At 34.2% G+C, this 13158-nt stretch overlaps 1 protein-coding gene across 1 annotated transcript; it reads left to right on the top strand.

Annotated features, from left to right (window-relative positions):
• Nucleotides 1-4472: 4472 nt before the first annotated feature.
• Nucleotides 4473-11322, top strand: LOC121739011 (histone deacetylase HDAC1). Its single transcript, XM_042131315.1, has 11 exons — nucleotides 4473-4629; nucleotides 4984-5096; nucleotides 5181-5298; nucleotides 5441-5541; nucleotides 5695-5938; nucleotides 6384-6560; nucleotides 7824-7926; nucleotides 8165-8399; nucleotides 8701-8790; nucleotides 10075-10231; nucleotides 10499-11322. Exons 1-11 carry the CDS (start codon nucleotides 4581-4583, stop codon nucleotides 10573-10575), a joined length of 1464 nt encoding a protein of 487 aa, XP_041987249.1. The 5' UTR covers nucleotides 4473-4580; the 3' UTR covers nucleotides 10576-11322.
• The last annotated feature ends 1836 nt before the right edge of the window (nucleotides 11323-13158 follow it).

Here is a 13158-nt window from a genome sequence, read left to right as displayed (position 1 = left end):
ATTTATACTATTTTGCAATTAAATCTGGTAAATACTAAGCTATAGCTGTTAAGTAATTTGGCCTGGTTTGTACCGGCGTAACGTTACTATTGCATATTTTTAACCGGCTTCCAAAAAGGAGGAGGTTATATGTTCGGCTGTGGATATTTTTTTTTTAGATTAAAAAGTAGGATAATAATTGTAACAGTCAGACATACGATATCGCGGACTTTTACGTTGATATTAATGTCCTCTATAACTTATAAGACTCTAGTACATCACTTTGAGTCTATAATTTATAAAGCTTACAATATAATATGGAATATTTTGGTAGTTTTTTTACACAATTAACATTAATGTTAATACGGTTCCCTTTTTTCTTTCATTAAATAATTATAGGCTATCGCCTATGTTCAGCAGAAATAGTGTAGATTTAAAAATATGCATTAATTATACCTACATCGGCATCGTGGGTATCGCAGACACTATAGATCTTCAATAATTGTTATGCTGGCAGCCGGCTGCTGCTATTGGAGATTTATAGTTATAGAAATTAATTATAATAGCAATCAAAAATAATAGTCATTCAAAACGTAATTAATTAATGAAGCACTATAATATTATCCCATCAATGAAGCGGCACCCGGCTGTCGCATAACTATTATATTATAAATCTATTGTATCTGCGATTCCCATGATCGAGGTAATAATAATTAATATTTACGTGGACTCTCCGGGCGAGCACAACCGCGCGGCGCGCCTTGACGACGCCCAATTCGCAACGTGCAGCAGAAATCGTAATATTTTAATTTCGCCATAACATTAAATTTAAAACCAAACGTCCAATTTTAATAATTCAACGACCAAATCTTATCTACATTAACTGTACTTAGTAATGAAATAATTTATTTTGATAAGAATTAATGCCACGAGTGAAATAAAGGCATTTAAATGTAGTCCAAAAACAGTTCAAGATTTTTAATAAAAAAATGGTTATTGTGCCTCACTCAACATAGATAGGTATAGTGTGTCGCGGACTTTTTCGTAGATATTTAAAAGATCTACAATTACTTAGAACATTTTGTGGTTCTATCTTTTATAGTTTAGGCAGCGTACGCGAAAAAATAACATTTCTGGTTGATTTTTTACACCTTGCGTCCGAAAATCCCAAATATCTTACGGAACCCTATTTTTTTCCAAAATAAAATTTAGCCTATGTTCAACAAAATTAATGTAGGATTCCAATGGTAAAAGAATCTTTCAAATCGGTCCAGTAGTTTCGGAGCCTATTCAAGACAAACAAACAATCAAATCTTTCCTCTTTATAATAGTAGTGTAGATTTCGAGAATACCCTTTAAAAACTTTTTCTTGTCCACATTTACAAAGTAATTTTATGCTGTGAATAAATATACATCTGCAGCTGTTAGCGCCTCAAAATCCATTTTGAATCCGTCCGCATATTGGCGCGATCCAAAGCATACTGACCGACCTTCCTATGTGTGGATTACTCATAAGCACCGTTGTAAGCGCACTGCCAACGCGTGTGCCAACGCGTTGGCAGTGCGCTCGTCTATATGGGGAGGCGGCCTCACAGGTCAGACCGCGCCAGGACAGACTGACAGACCATGGGAACCGTCGCATCTGATGAGGCCGCCCGTTCGATCCATCGGAAGTCGGTAAGTTCAAAGGCGCGGCGCGGCGTGGCGCAATGGTGCCTGTCGCGGCCTGTACAGGCGCGTCTGCGTCAGTTGTAATCGTTAATTTTACCTGCGGCCGCACCTGAGCGTACACGAAAGCGTACAAAAGCGTACAAAAAAGCAAAAAAGAAGATTTAATTTCTACCTGCAGAAAGTTAAAAACCAAAATTAATGATTCTATGATTCTCCGTATCACTGCTCATGTTGGAATGTCAGTCAACAGGCCGACATATACCGTGGTAACGCTCACGTACAGGCCGTGACAGGCCTACACAAGTGGGGCAGCGCCTGGCGAAGCCTGTCGCCTAGCGGGTCGTGGGAATCCACCTTAAGAACACGCACTTTGTAACAAGTTACAAGAGATAAGAAAAGTAGGTATCATAAAAGGCTAAATATTATGTCTACTTCAAAAACACTGTGTTCTCTTGGTGCATGCTAAAAACTATGATTCAAGAATAAAGTTACTATATAAGTCAGTCACTATAATTCGTATTAATATCAAAATATTTTGATGATACGAATAATTAAAATTATTCACGATTTCAGAGTTCAGACAATATTTAAAATATAAATTTTAATATTATGTATCATATGAAAATAAAAACAGTAGATATTGATGTAAATCATTAAATGGTTAGTAAAAGTCGCTAAAAATCTACAAAAACTAGTAGTAAAACTAATGTGCTGGCAATACTAAATATGTCTGTTCTCTATTGATTTGTCATTGGAATTCACTCTATTCTTTATGGTATCTGTTATGTTCGGGCCACACTAACGTTTAATGTCAATGCCAATGATGAAAAACTCAAAGCAGATATGTTACTACCGCGCGCGTTGTGAAGATTCAAATACGGCCCAATTGGGCCGTCTGTTGTTTAGTCTGCATCGAGCGCAGTCACGAACGTGCTGCGTCTTGTCTTACTTAAATAAATTGAAAATGACGTCGTGCGTTTGTCGAAAATGTACCAATTATGACTCGAAAGTAAACAAAACACATGGAATCTCTTACCACATGTCTTGATTGCAATAAATATCTCCATTATTTACATTTTCAATATTTTTCGAACAATCTGGAAAAAATCGAATTTTCGTCATAGCTCAGGCGAAGAAAGAGACAGCGATACGATTCGACGTTTAAAAATAGAACTGTCTCTTTTATGTAAATGGTTTTTCGTATCTTTTGTTTCACTTATCTGTCAAATTTGTCAATGTTTGCAATTTTGAATTTGGAAATTGTTCGGAAGAGATTTAAGCCGGAAAATAGTATGGACGTAACATATCTGTATAAGTAGAATATCATTGGTCAATGAACAACAACGCGACAATTATTGCGATAATTTTAACGCGTTAAAGTGGGTGGCTACACTTGAACGGTCAACGTTTTGCCTAACGGCGTTGTAAATGGCGTTGATGTCAGGTTTTGTTTTGTCAGGATTTTTCCTAATATTTTTATTGCATTTTCTGCATACTCGCCTAGATGCAGCAGGGCGTTTGCGGTTTGTAGATTTGTTATTAACTGAGGAATCTGTGTCCATACTTGAGTCATTTACATTTTCAGTAGTATGAATAGTAATAAATTGGCCAACAGCGGGGCCTTCCAGCCCCCCTGGGTCCTCATCCATATTTACAGAATATAAGTATACAAAAAACTTACCAAATAGTATGCACAAATAAAAATAAAAACTAAAAGAAACTAATAATAAGATAAAAAGAAAACTAACTATCGAAGATATTTACAATAAATAAAACAAAAATTAAAAATTTCTAGAAAACATGACCGATTTTCGAAGATTCCCGCGCTTTTTCCAAATCTTTGACCATGTCATCTACCCTATTGTCATTTGTCACTTGCAGTGTTGCCAACTTAGTGGAATTTCCACTAGATCTGGTGGTTTAGACGTACCTTTCGGCGGGAAAAATTTGGTTTTAGTGGCTAGTGGATTTCTTAGTGGATTAGATTATTTAAGTTAGTGGTAGCTTCGACGTTAAACCACTAGTTTTTTTTATTATGTTTCTAACCCTTGAAGACGCACACTGGAAACTAAACTTCGTGCAAAGTTAGCACGCGAAGGCAAATGCTGTAATAACAACATAATACCCAATACCGTATTACAAAAATTAGAACTAAAGATTATTCACAAACTGACCAAGTTAATGGCAATGATTCCTCTAAATACGTTCATCTTTACTCTTTAGTTAAGAGGATATACCAGGGGCTAGAGAAATGAAAAAAAACAACGTATAATATCTATAGCCGTCTCCCTTACCACAAGCCTATACCGCAGAACGCGATAGAGACAACTGCAGAAAATCAACAATTCGTTGTCCCCTGATTCCTTCTCCAAAACTTAACCTATTTAAGTACTTTTTACATCAAAGATTAAAGAAAGGCTTGAGCTGTGTCCCTATGTTTTATTTTTTTTTGTAAAATCTATCCAAATTTGTTTTCTGGATGTTTAAACACAGCGGAAAATTTAGCCATTTTTTCGTAAAGTTTTCCTTTTTGTAGTAACAAAAATTATTATTTCATATCTAATAATAATGACGTTATTGTTGTATTATTTTCAAATTATATTCAGATAGGTTGTTGTTGTCAATACGTTATTTAGTGGAATTTTGGTGGTTTGAGAGGCCATTTAGGTTTTAGCGGTTTCTGGTGGTTTACGCTGCTGAATTTGGTGGGTTAGAAAAAAAAAGCTGGCAACACTGGTCACTTGTCATTTGTCAATTGTGATTTGTAAGTAATCTGTGGACTACAAATATATACTAGTAATCTGTGTCTGTGGATTTGTATACCGTGTGTGGAGTGCGGAGTGCGTACCAAACATAATATTATAAAGCTATAATAATTATTGTGAAGTACTATAGTATTTTTGTAATTTCATAGCGGATTACTTATAACGATGGCGATGCAACCACATAGCAAGAAAAGAGTGTGTTATTATTATGATAGTGAGTATACTACTTATTACCCGCCACCATTTAATCGTTTTATTTGTTTCTTTATATTTTACATATATTTTTGTATTTTTACTTGTTTTACGCATTCAATATTCATAATTAGTTGCTTTTGGCTCAAAAAAAGTACTCGATTTTGAGTAAATCTAACTTACGAAATTTACTGACATGTTACTCGTGTCATTTCATGGCGTCCGTAGCAAATGCAGCTCTGCCATTGGCTGGCATGAATTGGCTCTCATTTCGGACAACTTGCTACGGACTACCTTATGTCAAGCTATATAATGACTTGAGTAACATCCCACTAAAAAGTTAAAAATGATTTTCTTATTGTAATTTGATTATTAGGTGATATTGGAAATTATTACTATGGTCAAGGGCATCCAATGAAGCCTCATCGTATACGTATGACACACAATTTATTGTTAAACTATGGCTTGTACAGAAAGATGGAAATCTATGTAAGTTGCAGAGAATAATGTATTTTAATAATAATTTTAAGTTGATTAAAAACACATACATTCATTTTCATTTCTATATTTTAGAGACCTCACAAAGCCACCGCTGATGAGATGACTAAATTTCATTCTGATGATTATATTCGTTTTCTGCGTTCCATAAGACCAGATAACATGTCAGAGTACAATAAACAAATGCAGAGATGTAAGTTTTATTTTTTGATTATGAAATAAAATTTCTTTTTGCTGGATTGCAATTTTAAAGGACAAAAATATTCTGATTGTTCGATGTTTCCAATGTTTATAATTATTATATACTTACTAATTTAATGTTATGTACATTTTAGTTAATGTTGGGGAAGATTGCCCAGTATTTGACGGTCTTTATGAATTTTGTCAATTATCTGCTGGAGGCTCAGTTGCAGCTGCAGTGAAACTAAACAAACAGGTAATGAAAAAAAAAAACAATCATTATTGTATATATGATATTATGTCTGCAACATCAGATAATAAGCCAAATGATATTTTCTATGTTATAATTTTAGCTTTTATTTTGATACGTTATCATAGAAATACCATAAGAAATATTTTTAAATTTCAGGCATCAGAAATTTGTATCAATTGGGGTGGAGGTCTTCATCATGCCAAGAAATCGGAGGCATCCGGTTTTTGCTATGTTAATGACATTGTTCTTGGTATACTCGAGTTACTGAAGTACCACCAGCGAGTCCTGTACATTGATATAGATGTCCACCATGGTGATGGGGTGGAAGAAGCTTTTTATACAACTGACAGAGTCATGACGGTCTCCTTCCACAAGTACGGAGAATATTTCCCAGGAACAGGTATGTTTTAGAACTATAATTACTCAATTTTTTACTTTTCTAAGACTTCTATATTAACACAAACCAACACATTTGCATTTGTGTTAAATATAATTGCCTCTGCATTTTGTTTGTCTCTTTCACAGTAAATCATTCAAAATTTGTATATTAGCTAAGTTTAGCCAATAGTCAACATCTATATATATAAAAATGGATATTTAATTGTGTTAGTAACGCTAAAACTTGAACACGGCTGAACCGATTGGGCTAATTTTAGTCTTTAAAATATTCATAGAAGTCTAGGGAAGGTTTTAAAGTGACACGAAGTTCACCGGGACAGCTAGTAGCATAATAAAAAATTCTTTTTGTGTCCAAAATAACAGTGAGATTTCCATTGTAAAATTTTCTCTCTAAGTATTTTCAATAACAATATCTAGTAAGTATTTTCAATAAAAATATCTTGCAGGTGATCTAAGAGATATTGGAGCTGGTAAAGGCAAATATTATGCAGTGAACATCCCTCTACGAGATGGCATGGATGATGAGTCATATGAATCCATCTTCGTTCCTATTATTTCCAAAGTAATGGAAACATTCCAACCAAGTGCCGTTGTACTGCAATGTGGGGCAGATTCCCTGACAGGTATCACAATTTATTTTATTTTTAATTTATTGACCAAGCAAAATACTATCGGTCTTACTACAAAAGATTTAAACACCCGTTGAACAGTTGATTAGAGAAAAATTCAGTACTAAATGGTCTCAAAACAACTGTTCAACCGATGTTTAATATTTTGTGGTAAGACCATATGTTTGCCGATGCTATCTGTAATGATTGTTTGAATGATAGCTCAAGCTGGGGGTCACGGGTTTAAATCCCGCCGAAAAACAGATCAAAAAGTTTTTCACAATTCATAAATATGTGAATGATATGAATACTATTTTTGTTAATATTTTTTGTTGATAGTGTTGTATCGACTCGTTGGCTTTTGTACCTTTTTCTTGCGCCCCTAGCTATCGCCTAATGGCTCGGCGAGGTTATGCGTGCATGCATATTTTGAAGGTAAATAAATAAAGACCCCCAGAAGACAAAGCTCCTATTTACCTCGAATGCTCAAACAAGATCTTAAATACAAAGTTTAATAGTGCCTTAATACAATTGTTTAAATTAATATTTGTCTCCCCCTTTTTATTTATAGTTATCATATGTTTTTAGCAGGGGTCCCACAGACGTATGGTAGGTGGTTGTGTGAGTGGTAGGTGTAGGTGGTTAACCGATTCGTTGCGATGTCTAATTTTGCTAACTTCTAACTGTGGCATTGAACAAAAATAATGTGACACTGTTCAGTGCCCAACGCCACACGGAAAAATAGTGATGGCACTGAAACGTGCCATCCGCAACGAATCGGTTAAGGGTTAAACATTTTCCCCCTTACTAATTAACGCTGTATAAGCTTTGAATAGTTATACAGTGTTTTGTCTTCTTCAATCCAATTAAAAATGTCACTTGTGTGACAGGAACGAAACACTGTATAACTATTCAAAGCTTATACAATGTTTATTAGTAAGGGGGTATATGTATAGTATAAAAGTATTCATACTAATATGATAAATGTGAAAGTGTGTCTGTCTGTCTGTTACCTCTTCACGCCCAAACCGCTGAACCGATTTTGCTGAAATTTGGCATGGAGATACTTTGAGTCAGGGGAAGGTACATAGGATACGTCTTTTTATCCCGGAAAAATGTGCGGTTCCCGCGCATCATCTAGGTAAATATATTTCCGTTGTCTGGTACCTGTAACACAAATCCTTCAGGTACTTAGCAGATTGACATGACGTGATTCGTGAAGCGTCCACAGATATTATTATTATTAGCAATGACATTATTATATCGTTTTTGTTTTAGGTGACAGACTTGGTTGCTTCAATTTAACAGTGAGAGGTCACGGTCGTTGTGTAGAACTAGTGAAACGATTTGGTCTTCCATTCCTACTTGTAGGTGGTGGAGGGTAAGTTCTTTTAATAATATAATAAAATATATATAAGTAAAAAAAGACAAAACGCCACAATATCAACCTTGTAATATAAGATGCAAAAATACGAGTCTTTCTTGAATAAGTTCACCTATGTATGTCATGATCGTCCAAAACTTTTTTAGCAGTTTCAGGAAACACCAGTATCAGTTATTATTTTATTTAAATATCTATATATGTATTTTGTTCTTAACACTAATGTAAACTTTTACAGATACACCATTCGTAATGTATCACGATGCTGGACATATGAAACATCAGTTGCACTTGGCGTGGAAATTGCTAATGAACTGCCATACAACGACTACTTTGAGTACTTCGGACCAGACTTTAAATTACATATCTCACCAAGCAATATGTCTAATCAGAACACACCAGAATATTTAGAAAAAATCAAGAACAGACTCTTTGAAAATCTACGTATGCTCCCACATGCACCTGGTGTACAGGTATTTATTTTTACTTGTTACTCTTTTGAAACTACCTACTTTATCAGTAAAACTGTACCTTTATAACAATTTATGAGCTACAGATGCTTAGTCTAATTAAACGGTTATACACTCCCCCTTACTAATAAATGTTGTATAAGCTTTGAATAGTTATACAGTGTTTTGTTACTGTCACACAAGTGACATTTTTAATTGGATTGAAGAAGACAAAACACTGTATAACTATTCAAAGCTTATACAGCGTTTATTAGTAAGGGGGTTTATTTATTTTGCTTAGTAAAATAATAATTATTGTTTAAAGGTACAAGCTATCCCAGAAGATGCAGTTAATGATGAATCTGAAGATGAAGACAAAATAGACAAAGATGAAAGGCTACCCCAAAGTGAAAAGGTAAGGAGACTTATGTCAATATTTAGGGATAATTCATCGAAATTATAATAAGTAGCGTTATGTGAGTGACAATAAGCGTTCGTGATTCAAATTAATCTACGCGTCGCGTTGCAGTCTGAATAGGCTACTTGACCTATATTCAATTTCATTGAACAAATGCATATTTCTAGTAGAACTTGGCCTAGGAAACCGTATTTCACCCTTATCATCAAATAAAAGCTTATGATTGACAAATAAAGTCGATTTGAAAATATGATTTTATGAAAATAGGATTTGTACTGACGAAAACGCTTTTGCGGTACTTCCGATTTGGATGTGACGTCATCAGACTCCTAATTTAATATCTTTTATTTATCGCGTTCGTTATATATAGGTTTATTTGTACATAAATAATAAGAATAAGCCTAGAAAGATTTGTAAAATATATGTTCTTGAACAATTCAAATAAAACATCAGTTTTATATATTATCTCCATTTATTGTAGACGGGATATGAAATGGCCAAAACTTTCCTCTAAAAGTTTTCAACATTACAAATGATTTCTAATTTCTTATTTAATTATTTTATAACTTTTGGGCACTTTGAGACTCGTACATTTAGCACATAAAAAATGTTCAGTAAAAAGAGTTTAAAATACAAAACGTATGACGTCACACTATGGCGGACAGTGTTTTCGGCGCCATTTATAAGGCATAATATTTTTCAATCAACATTTTTATGGGTTTCTACTGTGTAAAATTATTTTGTATTATGTAAAATATTAGTTTTTTTTTTTGTGAAAATGAATGATAAAGAAGCGATTAGCACGAAGAAAAAAATTTAGGTCAAGTAGCCTATTGACACTAATGCAACTCGAAAAGGCCATGCATGTCCTAACAACGTTCTTCTTCTTCTTTTAAAATACGGCTCCTTGGTGAATCGCCAATGTCAGAGTGCGTTGACGAATATTCTGCCTTATGAGAGGTTTTGTGGAAAAACAAGGGTACGGTAATTATGAAACGCGTACGGTGTCTGTTGACAATTCCTTAACCTAAAACAAACACAAACATGAAGAGTTAGTACCACACCTTATAATTTAATTTGGTTAGTATGAATATATGTACACAAAGTTTTTACAAAGGGAGTATTTACAAAGGATAAGACGGATTTGAAATTGCTAGGGCGAGGGATGTTAGGAGGAAGAATATCATATAGAGAGGATTGGTTCTTTGGACAAGAGAAAAAAATGTGAACTAAAGTGGCCTCGTCTATACCACACTCTGAGTCTGATTATTTATGACACAGGATAAGAGGATAACTGGCGACGGTGAGCTGTCAGACTCAGAGGACGAGGGGGAGGGCGGTCGGCGCGACAACCGCTCGTACCGCACGCCGCACGCGCCGCAGCGCAAGCGGCCCCGCCTGGACAAGGAGCCGCAGCCGCTTAAAGACGAACTTAAAGGTGAGTTTTTTTAAACTGTTAAGCAACTAAAGTGGTTGAGATAGAGAAAAACAGAATACGCGATTCCTAAGATTGTGCTTCACAATTTTATAGATGCATTTATTTTGGGAAAATTTGTAAGGGTATACCTGATCGTTCTTAAAGTGATTGTCTATGATATAAAACTTAAGCTACAAGTGTGTAGGGTAAAATAAAACCTACATTTTTCTCTCTATGTCATTCGACGAGTTAATTTCCTATAAAATGGATATCATGTCTTTTTTTCAGGTGAAGATAACAAGGATGATGTAAAAAATTTAAGCAACATGGAGGAACCAAAGAAGGAAATTCCTCCTAATGCCTGATTCAAGAAGTAAACTGTGCCCAGGAATTGGAACATGCACCTTCCAGTGAAACCGATCTGAACACAACCTAGTCTGGTCGATAGTGTAAGTGCAAATTTCAAGAAAGCCTGTTAAAGTTTAATAAATATAATTGTCCCATTAATCGTTAATAAAATAATAGGCATGATATTTTACGAATACTAACAGGCTTTGGTGAAATAAAGTGTACGCAAAGTATGTTTTGTGTTTAAAATAATGTAAGTTTGGTATAACCCGCCTAAAAGAGTATTTTAAAAATGACATTGTGGTAAGTTCACTTTTGTAATAAGAACTTTGAATACTATTCAGATTGCTTAGCATGGCCATATAAAGGGTTTCTTCAACTGTTCATATCTATTTTATTTACTTAGTTGAAAGAAACCTGAAAAGCGATAAATGGGTAAAGAATTAATTGTTAAAAAAATTAATTGTCATTTTGCCCATAAAAGGACAACTGACAAGAAAAACTAACAAGTTTTTCTTACACTTTCTCATTTTTATTATCTATTATGGCCATGCTAAGCCAGCAAGTAAGTTAAGATTTTATAATCTTGAGCATTTTTAATAGAAATCTTACTACTAGTAATTTAATGTGTAATGTGTAGGAATAAATAGGTTCTGATTATTATAATCAGAAAAACTAATATTGGACAATTATATTTTCTCACCTCTGGGCAGAAAACGTCAACTTTCGTAACACTGCGCTTACCGATGTTGCCGTTAGCCACCTCCGTTGAGGAGAAAAATAGTATACGCACCATAGGCAGTGAATAAGAAAGCCTCAGATCACATGTTTGATGACAGTTACATGACTTATGTAATCTGAGACATTTCTTATTTCCTGCCCTAGGTGCGTAATGTACTATTTTGGCCATTGCATCCGGAGAAAATTTTAAGATTTGGTTTTCTCATATATACAATAATAATACAAATGTGGTATCTCTTATTGATTAAAATGGTTAATTTTGTACTGACAATATTGCATTAACCAACTTTTTTACTCAATGTGCTAACTTCCTTATGAATCTTCCTAAGATATATTTTACATTAGTTGCAATAATTACAGGATACAACATATAGTAAAACTGAAAAATAAACTAGAATTGCTTTTTATTACTATACAACTGTTGTTACATAATAAAAATCTAGAATGATTTCTCAGTAAATTTTTAATTGAAGTCTAAGAATAATTTTAACTAAGTTTTTAAAAGTATTTCAACTGACTAGAGATTGCACCCAATGCGGTAATAAATCTGGCAAATTGCAAATGGCCGCTTAATCTTTATTGGTTGTCATCACTAGTATTAGTTCCTCTCAACTACTCTCACTACTGCTATCAGCGCCAATATGGCGACTTTCAAACGTCATTTTTACGTCAGATTTAGTTCTCTTCCTCCGCATTGGGGGCGCTGATTCCGCTTCAAATAGGCACAGAAAATAGCTGTCATTTCAAAGGGTATCCGTAGTATAAGTCCAGCGTACTTGTATAATGGAGGTCAGTGCTTTTTGCACACTAAAATAATATGGCAATAGCAACGAAACACTAAAGCCTCTAGTCCACCGACGCTGCGAACTGCGAAACAGCGGCGAACCGATTTACTGTCTCACCCGCCACTCGATAAAGCCATTGACAATAATAATTATTGTCACTTTTATAATACCGGCCGTCTAGACGAGCAATAGGGATGATGACAAGGTCAAAGATTAGCGAATTTTGTTAATAAAATAAAGAAATCACGGTAAAAATAAGTGTTCCCAAAATTTCAGCTTGATAGCATTTGTTTGTTTTTTTTTTCAGAGACAAAAATTGAAAAAGACTATGATGAAGTCAATATTTTTTTACAAAATATAGGTACTTAGTAGTCCTAATGTCGTTGCAAGTAAGGTCGAATTTCGACCATTGGGTGATCTCTAGTTTTCATAAAAATGCCTGAAACAAAATTGTAGGTCATAAAATTACCTACAAAAAGGGTTTAATATTTTTTCCCTAAAATATTTCAACGATTCAAAAAGTTGTTAAAGTTGTAATCGTCGTTTGAGTGTTTTATTTTCCACCTATGGGAATTATGATTCCCTTTTTCTTTTTGAACTTTCAAATTTAATTTTTAATCATGTTCTTAACAATTTAACCGATTTTCAGCTTGGTGCGAATTTATGCAACCTCAAATTCTAACTTGACTGGGCTATGAAGGCGCGCGATGTTCAACCCTAGACGGTCAATAATATTTCGCAATACGTGATATTGTTCAATATTATTGTAGGTCTAGGCGCCCACATATACAAAATTGAGTACCAAACACATGCATAAAGTATGCATGTATTCGGTTCCCAATTTGTAGACTTGTGGAATAAATTTTTTGACACAGTTGCTCTTCTTTAATTTTTATTATTTGTAGGTGCCAAAAGTAATTTTGTAAAAAATCTAAAAAATACAATGTCTTTTCTTTTGATAATAATAATTTGTCTATTACTTTTTATATACTTACAAATAGATAACTTTAAATCTACTTTCTAGTATACTTGTCTGAAAATAATAATCGGCTTTAGACTTATATTATGATGAAT

The sequence above is a fragment of the Aricia agestis genome, chromosome Z, assembly GCF_905147365.1.
Source record: "Aricia agestis chromosome Z, ilAriAges1.1, whole genome shotgun sequence".
Taxonomy (NCBI): Eukaryota; Metazoa; Arthropoda; class Insecta; order Lepidoptera; family Lycaenidae; genus Aricia; species Aricia agestis.
The sequence above is the reverse complement of the archived record's forward strand: the minus strand, read 5'-3'. Positions and strand labels throughout refer to the sequence as shown.

Bases quoted from the DNA above. Each gene is read 5' to 3' on its own strand.
- LOC121739011 (XM_042131315.1), top strand. From the start codon at position 4,581: ATGGCGATGCAACCACATAGCAAGAAAAGAGTGTGTTATTATTATGAT. The intron at 5,097-5,180 runs GTAAGTTGCAGA...TCTATATTTTAG, and splicing joins ACAGAAAGATGGAAATCTAT to AGACCTCACAAAGCCACCGC. The intron at 5,939-6,383 runs GTATGTTTTAGA...AATATCTTGCAG, and splicing joins AGAATATTTCCCAGGAACAG to GTGATCTAAGAGATATTGGA.